This window comes from Rissa tridactyla, chromosome 4 (assembly GCF_028500815.1).
Source record: "Rissa tridactyla isolate bRisTri1 chromosome 4, bRisTri1.patW.cur.20221130, whole genome shotgun sequence".
Taxonomy (NCBI): domain Eukaryota; kingdom Metazoa; phylum Chordata; class Aves; order Charadriiformes; family Laridae; genus Rissa; species Rissa tridactyla.
Genome location: NC_071469.1, coordinates 13,079,095 through 13,106,008, shown reverse-complemented (window position 1 = coordinate 13,106,008; position 26,914 = coordinate 13,079,095). Strand labels below are relative to the sequence as shown.

Below are 26,914 nucleotides of genomic sequence, written 5' to 3'. Positions count from 1 at the left end.
AAACCCTAGATTATTCTTCTCAGCCTTGTATTACAAAGCAGTGGGTCAGAGAACCATAGTAAGATTAAAAGCTTTGATCACTTTTCTGTAACCGTTTTATGAGATTACTGAACTGCTTCTTACTGTAATAAAAACTCTTTGAGTATCAAGAGGTTGGGGTGGGGCGAAAGTTGCTTTAATGCCTTGGTTGCAGTTCCATGTGAATTATTTTTTTTTCCCATTCCATCCATGTCTAAGTGTATGTTATATTAACTAAAGGGCTTGCAGAACTCAGTGATGCTTTTCTGGGTTTGTTTTGGGTTTTCTTTGTCCTGTGCTGAAAGCCAACATCTGAGTTAGTAGAATGCAATATTATGTATTTCCTTTATAGCTTCTTAATCTACTAATACTTAAAATTAGTAATAGCCTTTCAGATGCAGCAGACTTCTTAATCTCCCATATTGAAACATGCCTGGATAAAAAATTAGTATCTAAAGGGATGGCTGTATCTGGTTCTATAAGATACATGCAGAGTTTTGACTGTCACTCACCAATCACTGTCCTGTTGTCTTATTAATACAATTTTATCATGAGATACTTTATTATTATTATATTATTATCCCAATGCGTGATAGATTCTAAACCTCTTACTGGCACTGGAGAGATGTTTGATTTATATAGTTAAAGTCTTGCTGTTGTCATGGGTGACTGTGGGTGAATTGTCAGCTTTATTTTAATTCTGGGGACAAAAACGTATAATTACTTATACTGTCATTACCACCATTATTCTTTATACATTTTTTGAATAATTGATATTTAACCCAAATCTAAACGTAATCGATGCCCTTCCATTTAGTAACTGCAACGTGAAGTTCTTATAGCTTAGTTAATTGTAGTAATAATATTTACCTATTTCAAATAACTTGTTTTCCTCAGAAGTATTTTCCAGGTAAGTCATTCATTGCATCTTCTTTATGTGGAAGGTAGCATAAAATATTTGTAGCAGCTGTATAAAAATCTAATTAAGTTTGGATTGGTTTTAACTAGTTCTGGTTCGCTATTTAAATAATTCTGTCTATGTTTTGTGAATACTTTCTTTCTAGGTAGACAATGTTATTAGCTCAGATAAATCGAGACTCTCAGGGAATGACTGAATTTTCTGGAGGAGGAATGGAGGCGCAGCATGTGACCCTTTGTCTAACAGAAGCTGTAGCTGTGCAAGGTGAACCTTCAGGTTAAAATATCTCTACATTATTGTGTCTTTTCTGCTTGGAGCTTAGATAAAACTCTAAAACTCGCTTAGTGTATTCTAAATGAAAAATCTAACCCAAATTATTTTTCGTTAACTGAAATTGATTCATTGAACTGAGATTAAGTTCACTAATTTAACTCTATAAGGAAATGATCTCTTAATTAAGGTAATGTGAGTGTAAATGTGACAAAACAGGAAATGTAAAATCTGACTTTATTCTCACTGTAGTTCTACTGGTTTATACTTTGTAACCACTTTATATGTAAGTATGTATAAAACAAGTTGAGTTTTAAATAGATGGTGATCAAGGATTGGTCTAAATTTGATGCTTCCTGACAGCTTCATTATGATTTTACAGGATTGAAAACTTTTTCCTAAATCGGTGTTTTACTCTAAATAGATTTGTGTATATTAATGACAGGTAGTAGTGTACAAAACAAAATCTTAAATACAAGTATGTATATTATTTCACTGTTGACAATCACGACCTCATTAATATTTCTCCTAAAACCTCAGCTTTGTTTGTAGTTATTTATTCAGTGACGTTGTAACTTTTTTAGTTGAGAAAAGTAACATTCTAGTGTCCTATTTACAGAGCAAAATCTCGAATGTATGACACTAGTATATATTCAGGTTCAAAAACGAGAAAGCAAGCCAGAATTATTTCCTATTATTATTTCTGAAATCATTACTCTTTAAGGGGATGTAATCATTTGTGGAGGTGGTGAAGTTGTGATTTTTAGGGTTTGATGCTGGTAATAATGAATACAAACTTTTTTCCTTTCTAGATGGTGACAACTTAGAAAACATGGAAGGTGTAAGTTTGCAAGCAGTTACCCTTGCTGATGGCTCCACTGCTTACATACAGCACAATTCTAAAGGTAGGTAAATGACTAGAAGTTGACTGGTATTGAAATTGTATTCTCCTTTTTAACCCTGTCTTTGAATTGTAAACCCCTTTGCATTGTAAAGTCAGGCAAAAATCTGTACAATGTTTATGAAGTTCCAGTTCCAGCTGGGAATTACAGATGTTACAATAATACTATAAATACATCTGCTACTAATAAGATGCAGAACATAAGTCAAACAAAAGTGAGATGATCTTTACACTTTTAAACCCAAATATCAATATTCCACCTACTGGATCAGGCTTCTTCCATTTTTTTAATCCCAGAATTTCAAAACCTTCGTATAGTCATACTATGCTTACTCTTTACCAAACATTATTTCTCTGTGATAATTTATTGACATTTTAATCCAGAAAGTATGAACTGTATAGTTAAATTGTGATTTGTCATATAGAATGTTTTTTAAGAATTCTAATTGTGTATTTCAGATGGTAAATTAATGGATGGCCAAGTGATTCAATTAGAAGATGGTTCTGCTGCTTATGTTCAACATGTACCCATGCCTAAAAGCAGTAAGTGTAATAATACAAGAAATATATTCTAAAATAATATCGTATTCATAAATATTAATACTAAGTAATTCATGGTTATTACAATAGCTTGATTTCTTATTTTAATGGAAAACAGTCATGAAGAGATCCTAGGTGTTTTGTAATCCTAGGTATTCAGTGTTTAATCTGTCCAACTAATGGATTTTTCAAACTATTGTTGAAGCATTGTAATTCTTTCTTCCAAACAGGGGACAGCTTGCGTTTGGAAGATGGACAAGCAGTTCAGCTGGAAGATGGAACTACGGCATTTATTCATCACACCTCGAAAGGTATTTTTTTTTTTTAAGTGAGATTTATTACATTAGAGTTCAACAGAACTTCAGGAGTATAAAATATGGTATTCTTTTTAGACTACAACGTCATTTAGTGTGATTCCCAATGTAGATTACTTGTTGCTTTTACTTTGTCACATCTGGAAAGTGTTGAAATGAGACTGGTTCAGTTTCTTATTTGAGCCTCATATAATGGTTATAAACAGAAGCAAACGCAGCATATTTCACTTTTTTTAGCCCAGGATCACATTAAAGTAAGTATATGTCATGTTAGTAGAGAATGTAAGCCCTTATACAGATTTCAGCAATAATTGCATGGGAAAAACAGAAGACAGGCAGGCAAGAATCAATCAATGGATTCCTCTTCAGCTAAAGAATGTAGAGATTGACTTAAAATTTTAAGATCGTGCTATTGATGATTTTGCCATTAGGTAGTAGGGCAGAAAATGTGACAGCTGACGGTCAAGAACGCAAATGTATTTATTTTAAATGATAACTTAGATTTCTGCAGAAGGTGGTTACACTAGTCCTGGGAATAGTACTACTTCTCCACAAAAAGTGAACAAGTAGGTATTTTAAGTCTGTTTAAATTAGCGTGACAAGAATTACATTCTACAATCATCAATACTAAGAGGAGAGAATATAATAAAGAATGTTTTCCTTAAAAGTCATCTTACATTTTATATGTTTCTTTTGCATATTTGCATGATTCTGTTCTTAAAATGGTCAGACTTACGAATCTGAAGTATTGTCATCAGTACATGTGTTACATTATTTTCATTTTATTATGAGTGGATACGAAACGGAAAGCATATTTGAGTTTCTGGTTTCCTTTGTTAATAAAGCTAGACTAATATAAAATTGGTTTTGCACTTTTATAAGTGTGCAGAAATCAAGCTATGCGAAGTGTTGCCTTGAAAAAAATTATCAGTGCTATTCATAGTAATATTTTAAGTGTTTATATTTCTCATAAAGTAGTGGTTATCTCTCTCATACATTTTGTACATATATATGACGTTAGGAGACATTTGCTAAACAGCAGTAGTTTCCCCTGTAACATGTAGGCATTGCTATTCCTTTTCTTTCATAACACTTTGTAATACTATTTCTCAGACAGTTACGACCAGAGTGCATTACAAGCAGTCCAGCTGGAGGATGGAACTACTGCCTACATTCACCACACAGTGCAAATGCCACAGTCCGATACCATTTTAGCCATTCAGGCTGATGGCACAGTGGCAGGTCTTCATACAGGAGATGCTGCCATTGACCCAGATACCATCAGCGCTTTGGAGCAATATGCAGCCAAGGTATACTGAAAAAAATTTTCTCTATCCATAACGTTTTAATGTAGCATCACAAGACAGTTGGCAGCAAAAGCCACTTGTGATCTAAGAAGTAAAATGATAATTAAGAGAGTCTTCAGACTCTTAGAAGAGAGAATACCAAATTGTCATGACAGTGCTTCACTCTCATGAGGAGCTCTAGTGTGTAGTATTGCATAAAAAGAACAAAAGATTGAACACTGAAATGGTGTGGAGTCAGACTGATTTGGAAAACTATTTAGACAACTAAATAATAATTTTCTCTAAAATACGGCATTGGAAAGGAGCCTCTTGAGAGGGCACTGTTTGAAAAGAGGACAAAGTTAAATTATTATTGTTCAGGTGCTATTGCTGGGTATTTTTAACTTTTTTTTTCCTTGCATTGGGAAGAGGAGGACAGCTTCCATGAGTTTATAGTTTAGCAGTGTCCCAGTTGCTGGATGATTACCATCAGTGCATGCATTCCTCTGAAAAAAGAGTAGAATAAATTTGAAAAGCTGTCCTCTAGTGTCACTAAGAGTTGTCAAATTTTGGGAGAAGGCCAGTTAGGATAATTAAATGGCTTATACACTGTTCTTTCCATTATGCTTCTGTCTGTTACAATTGAGAAGATCCTAAGAGAGCCAGTCAGATTGTGTTGTGTTTGGCTATGCCTTAACATTTCATAAAATAAAAGGTAATTCAAGGTTAGCTGAGCTGTAGTGACAAGCTTTTACACGTTCCCTAGCTACTATTTAATTTAGGTTTCAATCAATCATAACTTCGTCCTTCTTAACAAGATCTATATTAATCATAATTTGTAGTAAGTTTGTGTTTTGACAAGGTGAAGAAGAAACAGAAGAAATGCAAAGAAATTTGCGTTTTTGTCCTATTTATCTCAACATATGTGTTTTAGTTCTGTAATGTGAATTTGTTTTCTGTGGTACTTGTGTGTGTCTAGGAAAAAATCTATTTATTTTCTTTAAGCTTTCATCTCAACCTTATTCCGAAAGGTACTGCTAGAACCTCTCAGGGAAAGTCAGAAGTGAGTTTCCAAGTGTTGCGCCTGTTTTACTTACAAAAGCAAATAATAGCTTAATCATCACAACACTGCCTTTCTCTTAAAAGGAGAAATGTGGTTTTGTGATTCTCCTTCACGTCTGTATATGCTTCATAGTGAGGCAATGTGTGCTTTTCATAGCAATTGGTATAGGAACATTGAAAAAGGTACAGAAGGGCCAACAATGATGACCAAACATGAAATACATGAGGTAAGTATATGATAGAATTTTATAAAATTTTAAGTGGCACAGAGAAGAATAGTGACTTGTCTTTCTCTTTACCAGCATAAGAACTGGGAAACATCAGATGAAACTCTCAGGTGACAGGTTCAAGAAATACAAGGGAAGAATATTTTTTCAAACAGCACAAAGTTAAGCCATGGCAGTGCTTGTAGGATATTGTGGACACTACTATGTCCCTGGCTTCAAAGAGTAATTAGATAAATTCGTAGAAGAAAAATGTATCCAGGGCTATTAGGTAGAAACATGTGACTTCTAGTTCAGGAAGCTCCTAAGCCACAAATTGCTTGGAGGTTGGGAGAATATTTCTGTGAATGTATTACTATATGCTTGGTCTGTTCCTTTAGTCTTCTCTAGCATCTGCTACTGGTTGCTGTTGGAAACAAAATGGTGCACTAGACTGACCTTTAGTTTGACTCAGTATAGGTGTTCTTGTGTTCTTAGTTGCAGGCAGACTAAATCTTTCTTTAGAATCTAAGACAGTCTTTTAGGAGGAACTTAAAAATCTTCCTTGGAATCCTTCCAGAATTCTCCCCATACTGCTAAAAGAGGTTTAAAATTGTGTGTCTTGCTTTTTTTGTTAACTTTGAAGGTTTTCTCTTCAAAACTTGAAAGGGTGAAGAAAATTTTAAAGGCGGATTTGGAGAACGGTGGTTCTTTTCTGTTCCCCTGTCCTACATAACAGGCAGAAATAGCAAAGATCAGTAGGCTGCCCAAGATCAGTGTAGAAACTGTAAGAGAGTTCATGCAAAAAGATCCAAGATGACTGCAAAGTAGTTCACTGGAAGTAGTGGAATGTGTACAGTTTTCATCGTCCCTTGCTTCTCCTTAGACATAGTACTACTTTCCCACACCTTGCAGAGCACATGCAAAGACTTAACTAGGGTCCCCTTAATTTTGGGCTAAGTCAAGGCCACCTTCCTCCCAAAGCAACCAAGAAAAAAAGAGATCGTTGCTCTCAGTGATCATACGGTCAGAAGATATGTAATGGAATTGTGAAGAGGTTACAACACATAATCTTCTTCCATAAGCTTGTTTTCCTGCAACATCCAAGCTGCTGGAAAAGTACAGTTCCTGGGATTTGTGTATATCTACACACGTGCACACACATTCTGGTTGGATCATTTGTTGCCAGTGGCATTGAAATCTTTAATTTCATGTCAGCAGTTCCTTTCTCACCAATAAGAAGACATTCAGGATGAAGTGATTCAAGTCTCCTTTCTGTGCAGGTTCTCTCCCCTCCCTTCAAAAATTCTGAAGGAGAAGGTCCCAAAATGGCTGTTGTTTCCTTCAAAAAAAAACCAAAAACCAGAACCTGAGAATTAGCTGCTTGCAGACTCTCTTTGCAGTCTGTCTGTAATGCAAACTTGCCTCTGTTTCGGCACTTTCTCTTCACTGTTTTAGCTCAAAGTTTCCAAAAGTGTATTGCTCACAATCATCTAATTTAGAAAGGTAGTACAGTCTGAAAACCAATTATGGGACAAGTTCATCCTCAGTCTCCAAGCGAAATGTTGGTAGCTGATGCTTTAAGCAAGATACTTTACACAACCATTAATGTTCTCAGGAACCTGCTGTGACCTCCTTAGTGAAAGGGCATAAGCAGACCAGCTGAAGTAGGGTTCCTGCCAAACTATTTTAGAGAAGAATAAAATCACTTAGACTAGATTTAGGTGCATCAGTCTCAGCCTTGAGTGTAATGGATGCAGAGGGTATTGTGATTGCCTGTGCTTAATACAGAGGCAATTAAGGAATGGGAAACTGCGTAAAGTATACTTTAAAGTAGTTTTTTCTACAGTGACTAATAAGATGCTTTGAGTTGATGTTGTGAGAGAGTTTGTGTGGTGGCTGCTTTTTTTTTTTTTTTTAAACCAGGCAATTATATTTTTATTTAAATACAAATTTCAAATTTACATCTAATACTCTTTCAGATATTTTCATGAGCTCCTTGGAAAGCAGCAATACCCTTCTCCTCCTGTAGACTGGTTTTAAAAATAAACCTATGGAACAATACACAAGTCTTTGCTTAGCTGTTGTAATTTGACTATTTCAAATTGAGATGTAACATTGTCTTAGGTATTTCGATTCCAAAGGAGTTGTGCTGTTCGAAACAAGTAAATTCTGCTTAACAGGGAGTGAGAGATATACCCTATTATAAAATAAGTAACAGTTTAGGGGTTTGGTTTGTTTTTTTCTGTCAGAACTCACCATTTTAAAATGTATTAATTTACTTTAATACTTTTGTCAATCTATTAGTTTAACATACTTGGTCTCGTAGTTTTTCCTACCTTGTCTTAAAACAACTTGGAGATGCTCACTGTACCTGTTCTATAATGCAGGTTGATTTTCATGTAAGCTGATGTACCATAGAGCACCATGTTTCAAGGGGGAGCTAAAGAGCTATGAAATAAGAAGCCCTCAGGAACTGTCTGTAACCCTCTATTTTTCATATGAATAAAAATAACCTGCAAATGTTTTTCCCGTTTCAACTTTATTTTTCAGGTCTCTATTGATGGAAATGACAGTGTTAGTGGCACAGGAATGATAGGCGAAAATGAACAAGATAAAAAAATGCAGGTATGTAGCCCAATACAAAAGAATTAAATATATCTCTTTCTTCTGTCTTCTCTGCACAGCAACATGCATGATAGGTAGTCCTGTGTAGCCATGAACCAGGGTTTGCTACTACCCTGCAGAAATTTTAGATCTCAAACCTATACAGATAGGTCATATTTCTCACTTTGTACAAGATCCTTTCACAGGATTTTAAAGAGATCTTACTTACTGTTTTCTGGGGGTTTTTTTGTCAAAAGGTAATTAAAAATTATGTTGGATTTCTAAGATTTTTCAAGTTGATCTGAGTATGTAATCAGTAAGGGTATAAGTATTTCAGTTCTTCTCCAGAGAATGAACTGGCTTTTATAGTCCTTAAAGCAGAAGGAATGCTGACTCAATTAATGAATTATTTTCTTCTCAAGAGAAACAATTGCAGGCTTATGTCTGGAACTGTTCTCTTTTTGGTGACTTATTTTGATTCCACTTGACCTCTTAAGAGTCCCTGACTTTTACTGCGGGTTTTGTAAGTGATCAGTATATGAGAGTGTTGCTCCTAGTGAATGCTTAAAGAAGCAGAAAAATACTTCCATTTCCTTTTCTGTATTCATGCTGTTAGTATGTAGAAATATAAAAACCTTTTTGATGTCAAAATATTAAAGTTCAAAGAGCAATGGATATTACAGGTGCGACTTATTAAATCTCAAGCTTTTTTTTACCTGGGATCTGTAAAATTATGTAAGGAGAGTGGTATTTGTCATCATAAGATATTTTATTAAAGGAAAAGACAAAGCAAAACATATTCTTGGCTTCAAGGAATTATGTCCAACAACAAAAATAATAATAAACCCCCTATACCCTCACATGTTTAAATAACAAAATCAAAAATGGAAAAATCATTGCATTGAGAAAGGTTTGGTTAGAGAAGCCCTGTTTTTTTCTTTTTGTTTAATTTAATATATAATGAACTAGACAAGGAGGAAAAATATTTTCCAAGGTAAGATACAGTGTCTGTGAAAGGAACAATTATAGGCTCACCTCTGACAGTTACCTAAGAATCTTCTATTCTTAATTTTTTTAAAAGCTAGGTCCCACAATATTTAAAGCCACAGGCGCTCCACTCTTGCCTGTGCGGCATGACTGTGAAAGGAGAGAATAGCTAATACATAGCTAATATTCCATAAAATGAAATCAAGAAATTTCAAGGTTTTGCACACTTGTAGGTGTGAATGTGATACAACTCCAATAAAATGCAAAATTCAGGGAAGAGTAAGATAAGATCTTGGTTGGTTTTACCTGGAGAGCCTATTAAGCAAAATGACCTGTAACCAGTATCCAGTTACATGTTGACTTCAGCCTTAGCTCCAAAACAATGTATGGCAACATATATGCCATATGGAAATGTGCCAGTCTTATGGGGCATTATATGTTCCAAACAAACAAATAAAAAAATCTGCTATTTCAAAAGGCATTGAGGCGTAGTCTCAAATTCTGACTCCTATAAGGTAACTTCAGTTGGCCAACTGAAGGGTCCCAAAGCTATCAATTATCTATGAAAATCTTAATCATGATTATATTTTGATGTAAGTAGTTACCTACTTGTAGCTTATTGTGAAATAATCTACTACTTGGGATAAAATAGTCTTATATTTAGATATAGTATTAAATAAGTGTATATTTATAAACTTTAAGTCCACAGGTAACACAAGATCAGAACAGATGTCATGCTGCTAAATAGTCATTCAAACTTGCATGTGGTTAGGTTTTTCACCAGAGAAAAAAGCATAAAACCTCTTTGTGATTTTACACGTGAAAACAAAAGACTGTGTGACCAAATGGATATCACACAGTATTTGCTTTCAAACCCATCTGTTCATAATAAAAGCAGAATCATATGACTGAAGTCTGTATGTATACAACATAAAAATCTTATCTGAGATCTTTACCTTTGTTGTTCTCCTGTGTTACCTGTCTGAACTCAGGATGCATTTGTGGGATTTTTTTAAATTAAGTGGGTTTTTTTATTTTGTCTATTTAAAAGTATTTCAAAAGACACAATTCCTCTCAACAAGTTTCACATTCTTATAAATGCACTTTATTTTCTATGCTCTTCTGATTTTGTGCCTCCTAACATCTGAATTTTTTCATTTCTTTAGAGTGCATTAGCTATAACGATGAGCAGAAGGCTGAGGTATTTAATGCCTTCTTTGCCTCAGTCTTTAAGAGTAAGACCAGTTGTTTTCTGGGTTCCCAGCCCTCTGAGCTGGAAGACAGAAATGGGGAGCAAAATGAACCCCCCATAATCCAAGGAGAAATGGTTAGCCACCTGCTACATCACTTAGACGCACACACAAGCCTATGAGGCCGCACGGGATCCACCCAAGGGTACTGAGGCATTGGTGGAAGTGCTCACCAAGCCACTTTCCATCTTTTATCAGCAGTCCTGGCTAACCGGGGAGGTCTCAGTTTACACGAGGCTAGCAAATGTGACACCCATCTAGAAGAAGGGCCAGAAGGAGGATCTGGGGAACTACAGGCCTGTCAGTCTCACCTTGGTGCCCAGGAAGGTTATGGAGCAGATCTTCTTGAGTGCCATCACACAGTACATACAGGACAAACAGGTGATCAGGCCCAGTCAGCATGGGTTTATGAAAGGCAGGTCCTGCTTGACTAACCTGATCTCCTTCTATGACAAGGTGACCCGTTTAGTGGATGTGGGAAAGGCTGTGGATGTTGTCTGCCTAGACTTTAGTAAAACTTTCGACATTGTTTCCTACATCATTCTCCTGGATAAACTTCCTGCTCATGGCTTGGATGGGCATACTCTTCGCTGGGAAAAAAAACTGGCCGGATGGCCGGACCCAAAGCGTTGTGGTGAATGGAGTTAAATCCAGTTGGCGGCCAGTCACAAGTGGTATTCCCCAGGGCTTAGTACTGGGACTGGTTCTGTTTAATATCTTTATCAACAACCTGGACGAGAGGATCAAATGCACCCTCAGTAAGTTTGCAGATGACACCAAGTTTTGCGGGATTATTGATCTGCTTGAGGGTAGGATGGCTTTGCAGAGGGATCTAGACAGGCTGGATCGATGGGCTAAGGTCAATGGTATGAGGTTCAACAAGGCCAAGTGCCAGGTCCTGCACTTGGGTCAACAAGCCCACGCAGTGCTACAGGCTTGGGGAAGAGTGGCTGGAGAGCTGCCTGGCAGAAAAGGACCTGGGGGTGCTGTAGACAGCCGGCAGAATATGAGCTGGCAGGTGTCCAAGAAGGCCAATAGCATCCTGGCTTTATCAGAAATGGTGTGTCCAGCAGGACTAGGGAAGTGGTTGTTCCTTTGTACTTGGCACAGGTGAGGCCACGCCTCCAACACTGTGTTCAGTTTTGGGTCCCTTACTATGGAAAGACATCGAGGTGCTGGAGCATGTCCAGAAAAGGGCAACGAAGCTGGTGAAGGGTCTAGAGCTCAAGTCTTATGAGAAGCAGCTGAGGGAACTGGCGTTGTTTAGCCTGGAGAAAAGGAGGTTGAGGGGAGACCTCATTGCTCTCTACAACCACCTGAAAGGAGGCTGGAGAGAGGTGGGGGTCAGTCTCTTCGCCCAAGTAACAAGTGATAGGACGAGAGGAAATGGCCTCAAATTACGCCAGGGGAGGATGGATATTAGGAAAAATTTCTTCACCAAAAGGGTTGTCAAGGACTGGAACAGGCTACCCAGGGAAGTGGTTGAGTCACCATCCCTGGAGGTATTTAAAAGATGTGTAGATGTGGTGCTTAAGGACATGGTTTCATGGTAGACTTGGCAGTGCTAGGTTAACAGTTGGGCTCGATGATTTTAAGGGTCTCTTCCAAATTAAATGACTCTATGATCTCCTAAGAACAGTAATTTTAATACTATATCTGTCCTTGTTGAATGATAATACTAACTGAATTCTTAAAAATTCTCAAGTCATACCAAGAAAGTCATGCCAGAAAGGAGAGTAGAACCTAGCTCAAATTGCTCCACTTAGTTTGATCAAAACACACGCATCACTGACAAAGTACAAAATGCTTTCCTTCATGTTCAAACAGTGCTCATTATAAGTGCATTTAATTATTGTTTGGCCTTTGTGTGAACTTATCTTTGAAGGTGGTCTGATTTATGGCTAATTTCCCTTAGGAATGGATCCAGTGCCTTAGATGTAATCTAAGCCTTTTCTGTCTGCTCATTTGGTCAACTTACCACTGGACTTAGATTTCAAATTATTTTTGTCTGTCTTGTTATTTGGCTAATTAAAGCATCCTTTTAAATTTGCTAGCTACAAGTGAGTATGTTTTACAGTTTCTCTCTTTCCTTTCATCAGAACTTATGCGTTTTAGTTATTCATTTTTAGTTTGTTCATTGAGGACTAAGAAACACATGGCATAGCAAAGAGACACAAGAGAGACTTGTCAGAATCAGCTCTGACTTGATGGCAAAATAAAGTGTGTGACTCTTCTGATCCATTGTGGTTTTTTTTTTAATATTTTGGTTGTGTTTTTTTTCAATTTAAGATTGTCTTGCAAGGACACGGAACAAGAGTGACTGCAAAATCTCAGCAGAGTGGAGAGAAAGCTTTTCGCTGTGATTATGATGGCTGTGGAAAACTGTATACAACAGCTCACCATCTTAAGGTGATGAGATGTAAAATGACCATTGTTACTTTCCAGGCCTGACTTTTTTTGACAGATTATGTGGTTAAAAGCAACAGAAATTAACAGAGAGCTAGTTGCAATGGTGTTGGTTTGTCAAGTGTTTATTGGGTTGATTTTACAAAATTTGTTGTCCCAGGTGCTCAGCTGATTATGCAGTGTTCTGAGATGAGGCTCTCTTTGAAAACTGAACGTCTTGCAGACTGTAGTCACTGACTAGCAAAATATATTCTTTGTTTGTCACATAAAATGTGTGTTCTGTAACTTGAATGATCAAGAAAAAATACTGACTCTAAATGTTACTCATTTGCCTTTCGGATCAGGATAGATGCAGGTATGGGATCATGTTAGGCTCCTACATTTGCCAGCATGTAAGAAATCTCATGTTGAGATAGTTTCTACTAGCAATGTCACAGAAATTCTGAAATCCAGTGTTCTGGATTTCTTACATGTATGCATGATCATGCAAAAATTCCAATTTTTGAAAGTTTTTACCATCATAATACAACGTCTAAATCTTCAAATCAATCCAACATTAAAGGGGAAAGGCTGGAACATCTTTTCTTTACAGGTGGCAGCTCCTTAATTCTCTCTCTTTTGAAATTAAGTAAAGGAATTACTGAAACGGTTAAGGTATAGAGCAGTTCACATTCCAGCTTAGGCTGAGGTAATCATCAATGAGGGAAACTCCTTGCAGTGCTGCCTTGTCTCTGACAAAACACTCTGGAGTCAGTGACTAATTGACTCTGTGGATCTTGTGTTAAAATGGTGTCCTTGCTGTAGAGGTTTCATGCAATATAAGAGGATCATTAGAAGCACTCAGTGGAGTCAAAAATCAGGTAGAGAGTAAGGTCTGAGGCATATTTGTATACTGTAGTGTAGTTGCATGATGGCAGCTCTGTGTGTATTTACAGAAACGTTTTTTTTGCAAAACTGACTGAAAGGATCAAGTTAGACCTTTGAAAGAGACATCTTTAGTTTCAGGGAAAATATCGTTACCATATTTCTTTTTTTTTTTTTTAATCACTGATTTAAAAAGAAGACTAATGTGAATCTTAGGAAGAGAAATAAAATATTTTGTCTTAACAGGTACATGAAAGGTCACACACAGGAGACAGACCGTATCAGTGTGAACATCCTGGATGTGGCAAAGCTTTTGCAACAGGTAATCTTTTGTAGACTATCTCTTCCTGATTGTTAGTGTTTGTATAAAGTAAGTTTTTAATATTGATATTTTTTAAATTGCTAAGTAAAGAACTTGGTTGGGAGAACTGCAAAAAAGTCATCATTTCAGCTAGCGTAGCATATAGAAAGAACAGAGGATTTAAGTCTTAGTTACTAAAGGAGGAATGAGGTGAAAGACTTGACACTTTCCCTTACTCTTCACTTGTAATGCTACAGTCAGATTTTATGTTGAAAAAATAGGCCTTTCCTAATATGAAACTAATAGTATAAGTTAAATGAGGTGATAATAAGAAGCTGAACCTGTTGGCTAGAGGTAAACACCTGATCTTCTGTTCCAAATTTTAAAAGAACTAGATGGAAGATGCTGTTTTAAGTGTTCTTTTTTGAATTTGTATCAGAGTGACGTTTCTCATGAAGTGAACTCTACATTTTGTACAGACTACTCTGTTCTTAAATGATGCTTTCTCTGAGATTTGATTGTGCAAAATGCAATTATCAAGAATGAAACATGTAAGAAAATGAAAGAGCAAAACTTGTTTCAGATTCATTATTTTACTTTTAATGTAAATTAGTATGATGCTTAGAAAAGTTAGGTTCTATTTTTTTTAAAAAAGGTGGTTTTTAAAATAACTCAATGTGATCTTATACATTTAATACTGTTTCTTTGACTAGAAACAAGCAAAAGAAATGCTGGTGAGAAAGCTCAAAAGGGAGACAACCACACTTAAGGGGTTGCACCGAAGTTTAATTGCATAATGTTTGTAAAGGGATTTCAAAACTACATAATGAAACATTCTATTCCATTGCAACAGACTGATGTATGGCTATAAACGGCTGTTTGACTATTAATCCCGTATTTTTGGTCAGAGACATCGTACCACTGTAGTTCAGCAATCCTAGCCTTTGATAAAGCTCATGTTAAGTACTGAATGCTCTTGGTTTAAATATTACAAACTCTCTTGGGTTCAATCATGACATTGAGTATATTTTAGATGTAAAGAATGAAATAATGCTCAGCTCGGTAGACGTGCTTTGTGTTTTTAAAAACATCAAAAATAGGAATTTTGGCTGTTTTACGGAGAACACACTGTGAAACTAAAGCAGGTGCTGTCTTCTTACAAACTGTTACTTTATTTTGTAGAAATATAATATCACTTGTGGACACAAGTGATATTCAAATTCATTTTCCAAAATGGCTGTTTCAGGCTTCTCTAGTTGTGATGTTTTCAGGGAAATGCAGAAAGGAAAATCTTGGTAAAATGCTCTTTGCAAAATAATTTACAAGAGGACCTGGTCCAAAGTTCACTTTAGACTGGTAGTTTTTGATGAGTATGAGTTCCTAAAAGTAATTTTAAGAGAAATGAGCGTCCATGACTACTATCAGTTGACGTGTATATGTGATGATGTTAATAACATGATTTAAAATAATTTGAATAACTTAGAGACCACATAGCAGTAGAGCTTTTACTGCTGACTTCATTAATGGTTCTGATTTTTGCATGAGCTAATAATTAAATGTCATTTTGATGACAGTAGTGGTAAGAGATAAAAAGTAGATGGAATACAGAGCGTACAGCTTCCTCAGAAGACAAAATAAATATTTGTCCACATTATAATCATTACAGTTTATCCTTTTGAAGGAAAGGAGAAACATTATGCAAGTGTACTTTCTTCATAAACGAAGGATGAACTGTATCTAGAGTTCTGCTGCTCTGTATATGGTAGCATGAAGTGCTTGTGAAGAGTGAAAGAGCAAATTTTACTCATCGGGGAGCTTCCTGATCAGAATGGCAAGCACAGCTTTTCATGGTGATGGTTTATGAGTATCCTAATTTTGTGTTTATACTATTATAACATCCTTTCTGATCCTCAGGATATGGGTTAAAAAGTCATGTCCGAACACACACTGGTGAAAAGCCTTATCGGTGCACAGAAGAAAATTGCACCAAATCATTCAAGACGTCAGGAGACCTGCAGAAACATATCCGAACTCACACAGGTACTATTATCACCCCCCCTTTTTTTTTTTTTTGTTAATTCACTAAGGTGGATTTTTTTACCCTGTTTGATCATTCTGTGACTTTATACTTATGAAATCAGCCTGTGCATATTCTCTTTCTGAAGCCCAGTGAGCTCAACAACATTTCAGCATGGTAAGCATTTACTGCAAATCCAGCATGTTTTTCTTGGAAAAAGTGCTTAAGCATTCACACTGCTATTGCAAATGCACTAACTTTTACAATGCATCACTTACATTTTCATTGAGTCACTTTGTGCCTTTACAGTTTCATTTGCAGCTGTAACAGAAGAAGGAGCTTCTCCTCAATAACATGGCTTGCCTTTTAGAAATGGCATCAGTGTTCTTAAGTTTTGCTGCTTCAAGATAACTTGCATGCCAGCTTCACAAAGGTTGATAGTTCTGAGCTTGTTGTTATCCTGATTTCCCTTCTCTTCTTGCAATAGAAAAATTAACAAAAATATCACAGAAAACCAACTGTTATTAAAACTTCTAAATGCATAAAAAATAAAATCTTGCATTTTGTCTAAAAAGATTCCTTTGAATGCCAAAACACAAATTCTAGACAGCATACACTACACTTCACAAAACTCTATGGGTACGCACACATATAAACAAATTTGCAAAATGTCTCCTTTGCTTCTGAAATCTCCAGGAAAAAAAAAAGAAAAAGAAAAAACCACCCTTAAATGTAGGAAGAATAATCCATCACTTACTAAACTATTCCACTAAGTATATATACTTGCCTGCTAGAACACCAACAAGTTTTTCCACTGAACTTTCTGAATCTTAGACAGTAAAAAAGAAAAACTTTTTCTTAGGTTGAAAAGGACGGCGGGGGGGGATAAAAGCAGGCAATAAAAATTATAAAAATTCAAGATTACATTGACATAATTCTGCTTTCCTGGACTTCCATATTCAAAGACAGTCTAGTGCTCTTGATGTTAAATTAGTCATCAGGATGAAGGCATAAAAAGTGTCATCTGTTTTCAGTTCTAGAAGAGAATTGTTTGACGTTGTTATGTAGTACATCAAGTACAGGCTGTGAATTGAAAGACTTCTGTAGTATGGTCAACTTTATTAGCTGTAGACTGTTTTCTTTACTTCTTTATGACCATAGAAGTTGTATTGTAATTTAATCGCTGTAATCTAATTTAGTAGTTGAGACAAAAGACTTGAGCCAGCCCTTTGTAACCATGTATGCATTTGAAGAATATTAATAATACAATCATAGACTCCCAGCAGTCCATGGACCAGAGTTCAGGGGTGCCTTTTTTTAGATTTATGAGTAGCTGCAGGAAGCCAAAGAATGAGAAGAAAATTGCAACAAGTCCTTTGTGCAGATGGATGGAGTAGTGTATGCTCATACCCTGCGCAAGCTGCAACAGTGCACCCAATGGAGGCAAGTCTGGGCTCTGCCTGATCTCTCCCATGGCTCTGAAACCTTTTCGTTCCTTTACCATGTAGAGCAGGGTTAGTGCTTTCTTTATTTTCTGCCTGCTTTAGCTAAAAGTGATTTTTCCCTCTCTTTCAGTGGCAGTCCAGTCTCACTTTCTGTTGCCATCAGTGCTTGCCTTGGGTTCCTCCAAGACTTGGCTAGACATACTGTTTTGGTATCAGAAAAGCTGGTGTGGATGGCTCCTCATAGCTGCTGTGGGGTAGAGCTTGAAGGCTTCTGACTTGCTTTGCATTTCTAGTGCTAGAAATCTCAGTCACCTGGAAACAGGTCGCTTTTCTAACAAGTACATTAGAAACTTAAAGGCTGGCTTCCCCAACTGGTCTGATGACATTCTTGTGGGCATTCTTTAAGAGCAATCTGTTTTGGTTTCTAATGCAGGGTCTGTTGTTGGGCGGGGTTGACTCTGCAACCCTGCTCCTTTCAGGCAGGGTTTGAGGTCCTGTGCTGAAGCCAAGGATTAGGGGAGCCATGGTAACACAACACTGAGGCGTGTAAACTTAATACACACACACTGCCTTGGCAGGAAGCTGAAAAACCTTCCCGAAACAGCTGCCCTAAGGAGTGAATTATAGTCTCCTCAGCCAAGGAGCTAACTACTTTGGAGTTTCACGGTATTAATGTCTCTATCAGGACTTTGTTTTTTATTTCTGTCTCTAAGTACTTAATGTTTTATCTGTAGTGGTAATCTGCCCTCTCCTGCTCTCAGATTCTTCTCTTTGGTAAGCAGTACAGTGGGTGGAATGTACTTAGCTCTAGGAAGTGTGAAATTACAACAGGACAGCATGTCAGGTGGCTCGGACTTCTTCAAAGTTAACCCTCTTCACTCTCCCCCTCTGTGTGCTTTGATAGATCTGAAAGGCCAGGGGTATTTGGGTATTACAGAGGGGTTGGCCTTAATCTATTGTTCATGGTGAAATATTCTGGTGCAATGATGTAAGCTATTGTCCTTAAATTTATATTACATGAATGGAATTATTTTTGAAAAAGAACCTGTATTTGTGATTGCTTTGGTTTTGGGGGTAGAAACATGAGTTTCAGGGCTGTCTCTCTTTAAAAATGAGGTTCTTCTCATGTAAGGTTAAGTGCTTTCTATAATGAATTTTACTAATCCATTTGTATCTTGGTCATATGCTAAATCATGAAGGTATTTTTTCTGTTTTATGAATTACAATTGACAAATATACAAATGGTATGATACATTTGTTTTGGATAATGTATGTATGAACTGGGGGGGTGTTAAATACATGGTAGAATATGGACAATGTGGAAGCTAATCCAAGCAACTCAAGTCTGTTTTATACATCATAAAGTACTAATCTAAATGTTTCATAATTTATCTTACAGATTGTGTGATTTTCCTTAATTTTTCCAGTTTTGTCTAAACAGTAGAACACGGTGGCATATTCACAGCATTTCTGACTGAGGGTCTCAAAGACGGAATTAGGCAGCTTTAGATTCCTACATTCATTCTAAGCGTAACTTAGGATTTTTGTTCTTTTATAACTTTTGCACGTGTACCTTTTCTTTTCTTTTTTTTCAGGTGAAAGGCCCTTTAAGTGTCCATTTGAAGGATGTGGCAGGTCATTCACAACGTCTAATATTAGAAAGGTTCACATCAGGACACATACAGGCGAAAGGCCTTATTACTGTACAGAGCCAGGATGTGGGAGAGCTTTTGCCAGTGCAACTAATTATAAGAATCATGTGAGAATACACACAGGTATATGAGTGACGTTTTGTGTTTTGAAGTAGAATCTGCTTGGGAGAGGCTGTGTTATTCTCCTTGTGAACACACTTTTGGTGTATTGTAATTGGGTATAGTTATGTTTATATGACCTGGCTTCGTACTTTTGTTTGGGCATCATCTCTCCTCAGCTGATGCAAGTTAAGCAGTTAGGTTTCCCACCTTGCTGTCAAGGCAGAATAATTTTGGTTTGGATACAAAGTTCTTTAAAATGAATCCAAAAACCTTGTCTTCAGTGGACACTGGGCTAAGTTCTTAATATGGTTCTGCGGCTTGCCTCTGTTGTGAGTTGTTTCTTAAATAAATAACAGTAAAGCACAAGTCTGAGCTTGACTTTGTCTCACTGTTGCGAGTCATCCTTTCATCCCAGCTGTATTTTCCTTGCTGCTGCAGCGGTGGTCGAAACCTTCTTTTTATAGACCAGAGGTTAAAATACTTACCCAACTTGATTGTCAGGGTTAGTCAGCAGAAATAATCGGCATGAATTTGAAGGTTCTAATATGTAAGAGCCTTACATATTTTACTGAAGCACAGACAAGTTTCATAGAGGTACATTTTGTATCTCAGGTTATCTTTTTAGTCTATAATGTAATTTGGACATTAGTTTCATTGATTTTTAACTGAAAGGTGTTTTTATATGAAACCATAATTGTTTAAACATACACTGCCTACAGATTTCTTCAGAGCCTAAAGACTCAAAAGTGAAATTGTACTAGTGTATCAACATACCTTATCATTGATGAAAAGTATGGGGCTTCCAGTGATAAAAGAAAATTCACAATACAATGCCAAACTGACATCACAGCTTTCAGCCTGTATCCTTCTGTCTTCACCAGAAGGATGTTTTAGATGAATTGATAGGGAGTAAATAGGGCGCAACTTTTACTGGCAGTAGTTTGTTTGTTTTTTTTTTTAAAAAAAATATAGTGAGAGACTGCATTGATAAACTTCATGAGCTTGAGCTTCACTGTTGCCTTCGAAGGCAAAATTGAAGTATGCTTGGTAATGAAGGTGTGTCGCTAAATATCATTTGTTGACCGTTTTTTCTGTTCATCCTGCAGAAAGTTCTCTTTAATCCCTTTTGTTTTTCCATACAGGGGAGAAGCCCTATGTCTGTACAGTTCCTGGTTGTGATAAACGCTTTACAGAGTATTCCAGTTTATACAAACATCATGTTGTACATACTCATTCCAAACCATATAACTGTAATCACTGTGGGAAAACATACAAGCAGATTTCTACACTTGCTATGCACAAGCGGACAGCACATAATGACACAGAGCCCATTGAAGAAGAACAAGAGGCTTTTTTTGAGCCACCTCCAGGTTAGAGTTTCAATCTTTGAATCTCGTAAAAAAAAAAAAAAAAAAAAAAAAAAAAAAAGGGCTGGATAATATTTTGTTGTTTTTTTATAACCAAGGAAATAAAAGCATAGATAAAAATTTTAAGTATTTAATAAAGTTATTTAATTTCTTTGTAGGACCTTCTTACTGTGATAGGCAACTTGTAAACAGAAACTAAGAGAGTAATTGACCAGATCATAAAACTCACTTATAGTCATTTGCAGTCCCAGCAAACCTGCTATAAATGTGAATGTGGAAACGGACCTGTGAAAGTCTAAAATGTTTGTTTGCGACCTGCTGGATTTTTCATAAGGATTTTTGTAAGAGTATGTATAACACCATGGTCGGTGACAGTCTTTTGTGCAGGAGCAAAGCGGATTGCCTTGAGAAAAGGAAAATCTCTTTGCAGGACTCTGATACAGTGCTGGTTTTGCTCTGGTTAATACCAGTTTCTGTGAACTGTCCTAGAGGCAAAGATGAAAATAAGCTCATGTGCTGCAGTACTCCTTAGAATATATTTTTCATGGTATCATGGGTTTTGAATCCTATGACTATAAAATATCAGACTGAAGGAAGTGTTCTGATAGGACAAATATCACTTGTCAAGTTACGATTTTTAGATGTGACTGAAGATAGGAAATACACGCAAACTGTTTTGGTCAGAAAAGTTGTTTTACTACGGGTATGTGGGAAACTGCACTGAATGCCCAAAACAGATTTACTATAGTCTAATTCCTTCTTTTAAGGGAATGATAAGATTCATTTGCTGAGGTTAAACATTTATTAAGATAATGAACTTACTTAAATCTTCACACAAAGACATTACTGTGTTCTTCTGTATGTTTGTTAATTAATAACTCTTAAAAAGCTGCCAGTTGTGTTTGCATGGAGCCTCTTGTATGGAGAGGTTAACATTTAATGAATGAATTAGAAATGTTTGTCACCATCTTAATATTTCTTATAAACTATAAATTTATATTTTCTTTATGTGTAATACTTATGTGTGTTAAAACTCATTGCTAAAAGATCATACCCCACGTTCCCAAAACAACAGACTTTGTTACTTGCTTTCGATATCTTTCCACTAAAATTTTTGCGTTGGAGTATTTAAAACCTTCAAACCAGCCTGGCACTTAATCCTTGTCACTTGCTTTCCTGGCACTATTTAGAATATGTAAACTACCCTCTTGCATTCTTTGTATCAAATAGGTCAAGGTGAAGATGTTCTCAAAGGCTCCCAGATAACCTATGTGACAGGTGTAGAGGGAGAAGATGTAATTTCTGCACAGGTTGCTACAGTTACCCAGTCTGGATTAGGTCAACAAGTAGCACTAATATCCCAGGATGGAACCCAACATGTAAGTAACCACATTGTTAAAGAGCTGACAAAAATATGTTGAGAATCGAGGCAAGTGTTTGCAGATACTCCATGTGCTTTCTAAAATCAGTTAGGATTCTTGATAAATACATACGTGGGTTTCTTAAGGAAAGAAGCTCCTTTGGAGCTAGGTCGGATATGTTTAGGGTTGGGCCTCCCCTGTAATACCTAAATTAAACCACATATTCTGACATCTGAAGCTGTATTAATCCAAAGCTAGGGTTTTTTTCTCTATCTTTGTCACTCTTAAAGTGACAAAGGCACAGGGTATTTTAACGATTGTTATATATACAACCTAGTTTCTGAGGTTTCTCAGAACTGCTTGATTATTCCACTAATATCTGATGGTCATCTTCACTGTTGTCTTGTGCACACACTTTTGAGGGGGTAGAGGTGGGAAATCTTTCTAGTCCAGCTGTCTGCTTTACCAGCTGTTTGGTAGTGTTCAGTTCTTACCATTTCTAACATAAACAAGAGGATAAGGAATGCTTTGATACTATCTCCATTTGAAAATTCCTATGGATATATTTTTTAAGGGTTCCTGTGGATATATTTTTTAAGGATTTCATATGACATTTCATTGGGAGGGGATTTCAGCGCAACTCTTTTCTTTAGCTATGGCAATATATCGAAGGCATATGGGGAAAAGTTTCTAATTTCAGCTGGAAAGGTAGCTGAAATACCAGTAGCATATGAAAGATATCTTCAAAATTCAAATTGAAAATTAAATATTAAAGGGGACTGTTGTATTGCCAGCCCTGAACATTGCAGCAATGCTAAGTAACTGGCATTTTTACCCTCTAAAATGAAGGCCTGCAGAAGCCTTGACATGGAGTTCTTGCATTTATTTAAATTATCCTTCAGCTTGACTTTAGTTCTGGGATGTTTTATTACCTTGTAAATCAGACATCAGGTCACGTATCTGATGCCCTAATGCATTTATGCTGGAGACATCAGTAATTTATATCATTAATTTTTTATGAATTGTTTATTAGTGGTTTAAATTCTAAGCCCTCATAGGCCTCTCTAGTATTTCCGTTAAGATAAAAGTATGTCAGGTGGTACTACCTTGAGTAACATTGTCCATTGTGTAAGACACATGCATAGATAATCTATCACGCAGTTATTTGGGATATGATCTGATTAACATGGAGTTGTAGACTCTGGGGGCAAGTATGCATCCTTTTTCTTATTACTTAGAGCTGTAATTTTATTTCTGTAAACAGATAAGTGTGTCTGAAAGGTCATGGAATATTAGATCACAATCAGTAAGATGAATGCAGTGAGGGCTCTTGGTCTAAGATGGGGACTTGGCCAAAGAGTGAGGGTGATTCTCAAGGAATGCATGAGAATGTTGGTCAGGAAGTGGAATAATGGCTATTAGGTCTTTCGGCCAGTATGTTACTTGTGAACATGGCTTCAAATATTTTTTCCTGCTATTATGAACAAGTTGCCTTTTTCTTCTGGACCGCTACACATTTTGTTTCAAATGAAGAAATTGAACTAACAGGAGTAGTCCCACTAAACCAACTAGCAGGAATTTGTTTGATAAATGCTGTTACACTTCAAATGCGTATAGTCGTTTTTTTCAAACCTTACTTAAAAACATATGTTATGTTCCAAAAGCTAAGACCCAGATATAACTTGAGCAGCAATCAAACCTTCTTTTTATACTTCAGGAATTATTTTGTATTTCAGGTCAACATATCCCAGGCAGATATGCAGGCCATTGGCAATACTATCACTATGGTAACACAAGATGGCACCACCATCACAGTCCCTGCCCATGACGCCGTCATCTCTTCTGCAGGAACACATTCTGTAGCGATGGTTACTGCAGAAGGCACCGAAGGACAGCAGGTAAGATGTCAGCCTGCGTACATGTGTAATGTTCCTTTATAAGATGATGTGAAATAGGCACCTAATCCATCACACTGTCATTCACACAGATTTATCTAAATAAAGCAGTTTTCAACACCTGGCCGTAGCATTCCCCTCATAAGAGTATGAAGCGTTCTACTCCAGTGCTATACACCAACATATGGCAGAATGTTTTAAAAACAACAATTGGGCACCAAGAAAAAATCCTGAGGTACCAGTCCAGTAATTCATTTAGGTGTACGTGAAGCAAGACTTAGAAATGCTAAGTGCTTTCCCCAAAGTCACAGAGTAAATGAGTGGCAGAGCTAAGAATATAATCCAGTATGAATTGTAATTTTATCACTTAGTATTATGGGACTGTAGTTTATTTGGCAGATAGGAAACATTTGTGTAAGTAGGTATTTGCAGTCTTGTTTTTAATATACAAATACAATAGCTAAATTTTTTAGTAGAAATATAGTGACATAATTTTTGAGTTAAAATGCACTGTTCTAAAAACGTGCCACGTGAAAATGAAGATCCTAATCACTGTGCTCTGTATGTATAAATACTCACAGCTTGTAAGCACATTTATTGAACTTATGTGCAATTCTGAGGATATTTATATTTTGGGGGCTAATGATAACTTTGAGAACAAAGTGACGGCAGCCTTTTTTAAAAAAGTATCTTTTGCACAGTAAAATTATGCTCATGAACAATCACAGCTCTGAATATTAACTAATTTTGAAGATAACCGTTGTATGAGGTCAGTAACAGTAACAGATCTGTCATCCAGCTGATTCTCTTTCTTTGGTCTTGAAGGTTGCTATTGTGGCTCAAGACTTGGCAGCATTTCATAGTGCCTCATCAGAAATGGGACATCAGCAACATGGGCACCATTTAGTTACTACAGAAACTAGACCTGTTACATTGTTGGCTACATCCAATGGAACACAAATTGCAGTACAGGTAAGATGGCGATAAGTGTTTTTTGGAGTGTTCCTTACTTCTAGAGCTAGAAGCTCCTAGTCATGTAACAATAGGATTCGAATAAATAAGCTTGGCTCCCCTGAAAAAATAGTCCATAACCATTTGATCTCATATTTTAAATAATATATAGGGATAGGAAGAAGAAGAGTAAGCACTTGATTTTCCAAATCTACTTGTAGAACTTGCAAAAAAGGAGGTTAGAGGAGGGCCAAACTTCAGGTCAACTGAGTCATTCATGGGGTCACAGGTTTTCAGTGGAAGAGAGCTTTCATTCATCCTTCAGCATTACATATAAAGCTGATACGTCTAAAGCCAAACTCTCAAGGGTGAATTGCTATGAACTTATAAAGATAAAATTACTGAATTTATGTTATTTGAACCATAAGATGCTAACAGTGAAAAAGTGTAACCAATTACGTAGAAAGATTAATAATCAGAAATCTCTGGAAATAGTAACTTTCTGTTTATGTGTCAAACCAGCACAGTACAAGCAGCAGTCTCTGTAAATAGTTCCTCATATTGTCCAAACGCTGTAATGAAAGAGTAATTTCTAGGTATGAAAAAGTTTACTTTAAATTGGGTTAATTTAAAAGAAGGTGGAAATGAAGCACAAATTAAGCTTTTGTCTAGAAAGTAACCGAAAACGAAACCTAGACAGCTATTTTCGTGAATAGTTTATTTAGCGGGAAGCTAAGCTTCCCTCTAAGGTTGAGCAAAACCTCTAGGGCGAACAATGGCCAGTATGCTACCTTACTCAAACATTAAGTTAATTCTGTGTATATGTTATTTGTGTTATATATGATGGTAGGTTAACAGAAGCTTTTGGAAATTTTAAATCTGGAAGAGTAAGTATTTAAAAAATTAATCTCTTTTGATGACATTGCTGTCAAGGGTCAAATAAATGACTGAAGGAGCTTAGGGAAATTGCTGCTCCAATGACAGAAGCCATGACTTTCTGTGTTTGATCCTATTGTTGTTTGGGTATCACCACAGACACGCATTTTACTTTAGAGAACATGGAAAATCAGAAGAACCATACATCCTGAAACAGTATACAATTAGGAGAAGGATGTGATACACCCTATAAATTTCAAAGGGAGTTGAGTATATGCAACTGTCTTGAGTATGGTTTGCATGATGGGCCTTAGCTCTGACAAATACCAATATAAAAGAACATCAGTGTGCCTTTGCAGAGAGGAGATGGTCAAAAGAGTTTCTAAACAAGTTGATACTAAGTAGTGTAAATTAATCTGTGTTCTTGGAAGGCTCTTGGAAATAGCTTCAAATAGAAAAAAGAAATGCAGGAAATGCACTCACAGTTTTTATTTCCAGGAGTAAAATATACTTTGCATGCGGAAGTAACAGCAACTTAAGTCTGGTTCCTTCAAACTGTTCACATTTGCTGAAACTAATACGACATCAGAACCTTTGAGCGTTCGATTCTCAGGATTAATGCTGCAGTCCAGGTGTATACATGCATGCTACTCTCAATAGCTCAGATTGAAAGGAATTGTGTTAATATCTTCAAGCAAAAATGAGAGATGTTATTTTCCGCTTTGTTAAATGGAAAATTTAACAGCAAGTCAGATGCTGATTGAAAAGCAATGAAAGTCAAGAAGCTCTCAATTCTGAACTCCTGTCTTTTGAGCTAAGTTGGCAGCAGTCAATAATGCATGTAAGAGAAAGCATATCAGGAGGCAATTGTTTGCATGAGAGGAAGGAAAAAAAAAAGTAACTGGCACCCTCAGCAGTGTGTTCTTGAACAAAAGGAAAACATAGGCATTCATTAATTAAACTTAAAATATGCAATACAAATAGAAGAGAGAGAAATCAAAATTAAAATATTGATTATTCCTAAATTCTTGATTGTTTCTCTTTTGTACTTTCATACTAATAAATGAATTAATTTGGTTTCTAAATACTGATAAAGCCAGTAGCCTGATAGCTAGATTGAAGTCCTAAGGAGGTGGTAACAGAGCTCTTCCTAATCTGAGCTGCTCTAGAATGTGATATCCCATGACTGTAAAAACAAGTTACAAGCGATATTTAGAACTGTTCCATTAGCCTATCTGTCTGTCAAATAATCTGGTTTTGCCTTTCACGCTCTCACAGATCTTTCTCCTGAGCCAATAAGTAATGGCCAGCTTTACGTTT

At 36.5% G+C, this 26,914-nt stretch overlaps 1 protein-coding gene across 8 annotated transcripts in view; it reads left to right on the top strand.

Moving 5' to 3' along the window:
• The window catches only part of ZNF143 (zinc finger protein 143), a 47,783-nt gene that overhangs the window by 12,689 nt on the left and 8,180 nt on the right, over positions 1 to 26,914 (top strand). For 6 of the 8 annotated variants that reach the window (XR_008466285.1, XM_054200585.1, XM_054200584.1 and 3 more), the window contains 14 exons: positions 1,083 to 1,213; positions 2,020 to 2,112; positions 2,568 to 2,651; positions 2,879 to 2,959; positions 4,076 to 4,272; positions 8,067 to 8,141; positions 12,647 to 12,766; positions 13,874 to 13,949; positions 15,843 to 15,968; positions 18,986 to 19,165; positions 20,287 to 20,514; positions 21,742 to 21,890; positions 23,609 to 23,770; positions 24,593 to 24,739. Coding sequence is in view for 7 of the 8 variants with exons in the window: in XM_054200585.1 (XP_054056560.1) it covers positions 1,090 to 1,213; positions 2,020 to 2,112; positions 2,568 to 2,651; positions 2,879 to 2,959; positions 4,076 to 4,272; positions 8,067 to 8,141; positions 12,647 to 12,766; positions 13,874 to 13,949; positions 15,843 to 15,968; positions 18,986 to 19,165; positions 20,287 to 20,514; positions 21,742 to 21,890; positions 23,609 to 23,770; positions 24,593 to 24,739 (1,842 nt within the window). In the remaining variant the exon portion in view is untranslated. The remainder of the gene's footprint in view (positions 1 to 1,082; positions 1,214 to 2,019; positions 2,113 to 2,567; positions 2,652 to 2,878; positions 2,960 to 4,075; positions 4,273 to 8,066; positions 8,142 to 12,646; positions 12,767 to 13,873; positions 13,950 to 15,842; positions 15,969 to 18,985; positions 19,166 to 20,286; positions 20,515 to 21,741; positions 21,891 to 23,608; positions 23,771 to 24,592; positions 24,740 to 26,914) is intronic. The other 2 variants (XM_054200586.1, XM_054200587.1) reach the window with 1 other exon arrangement.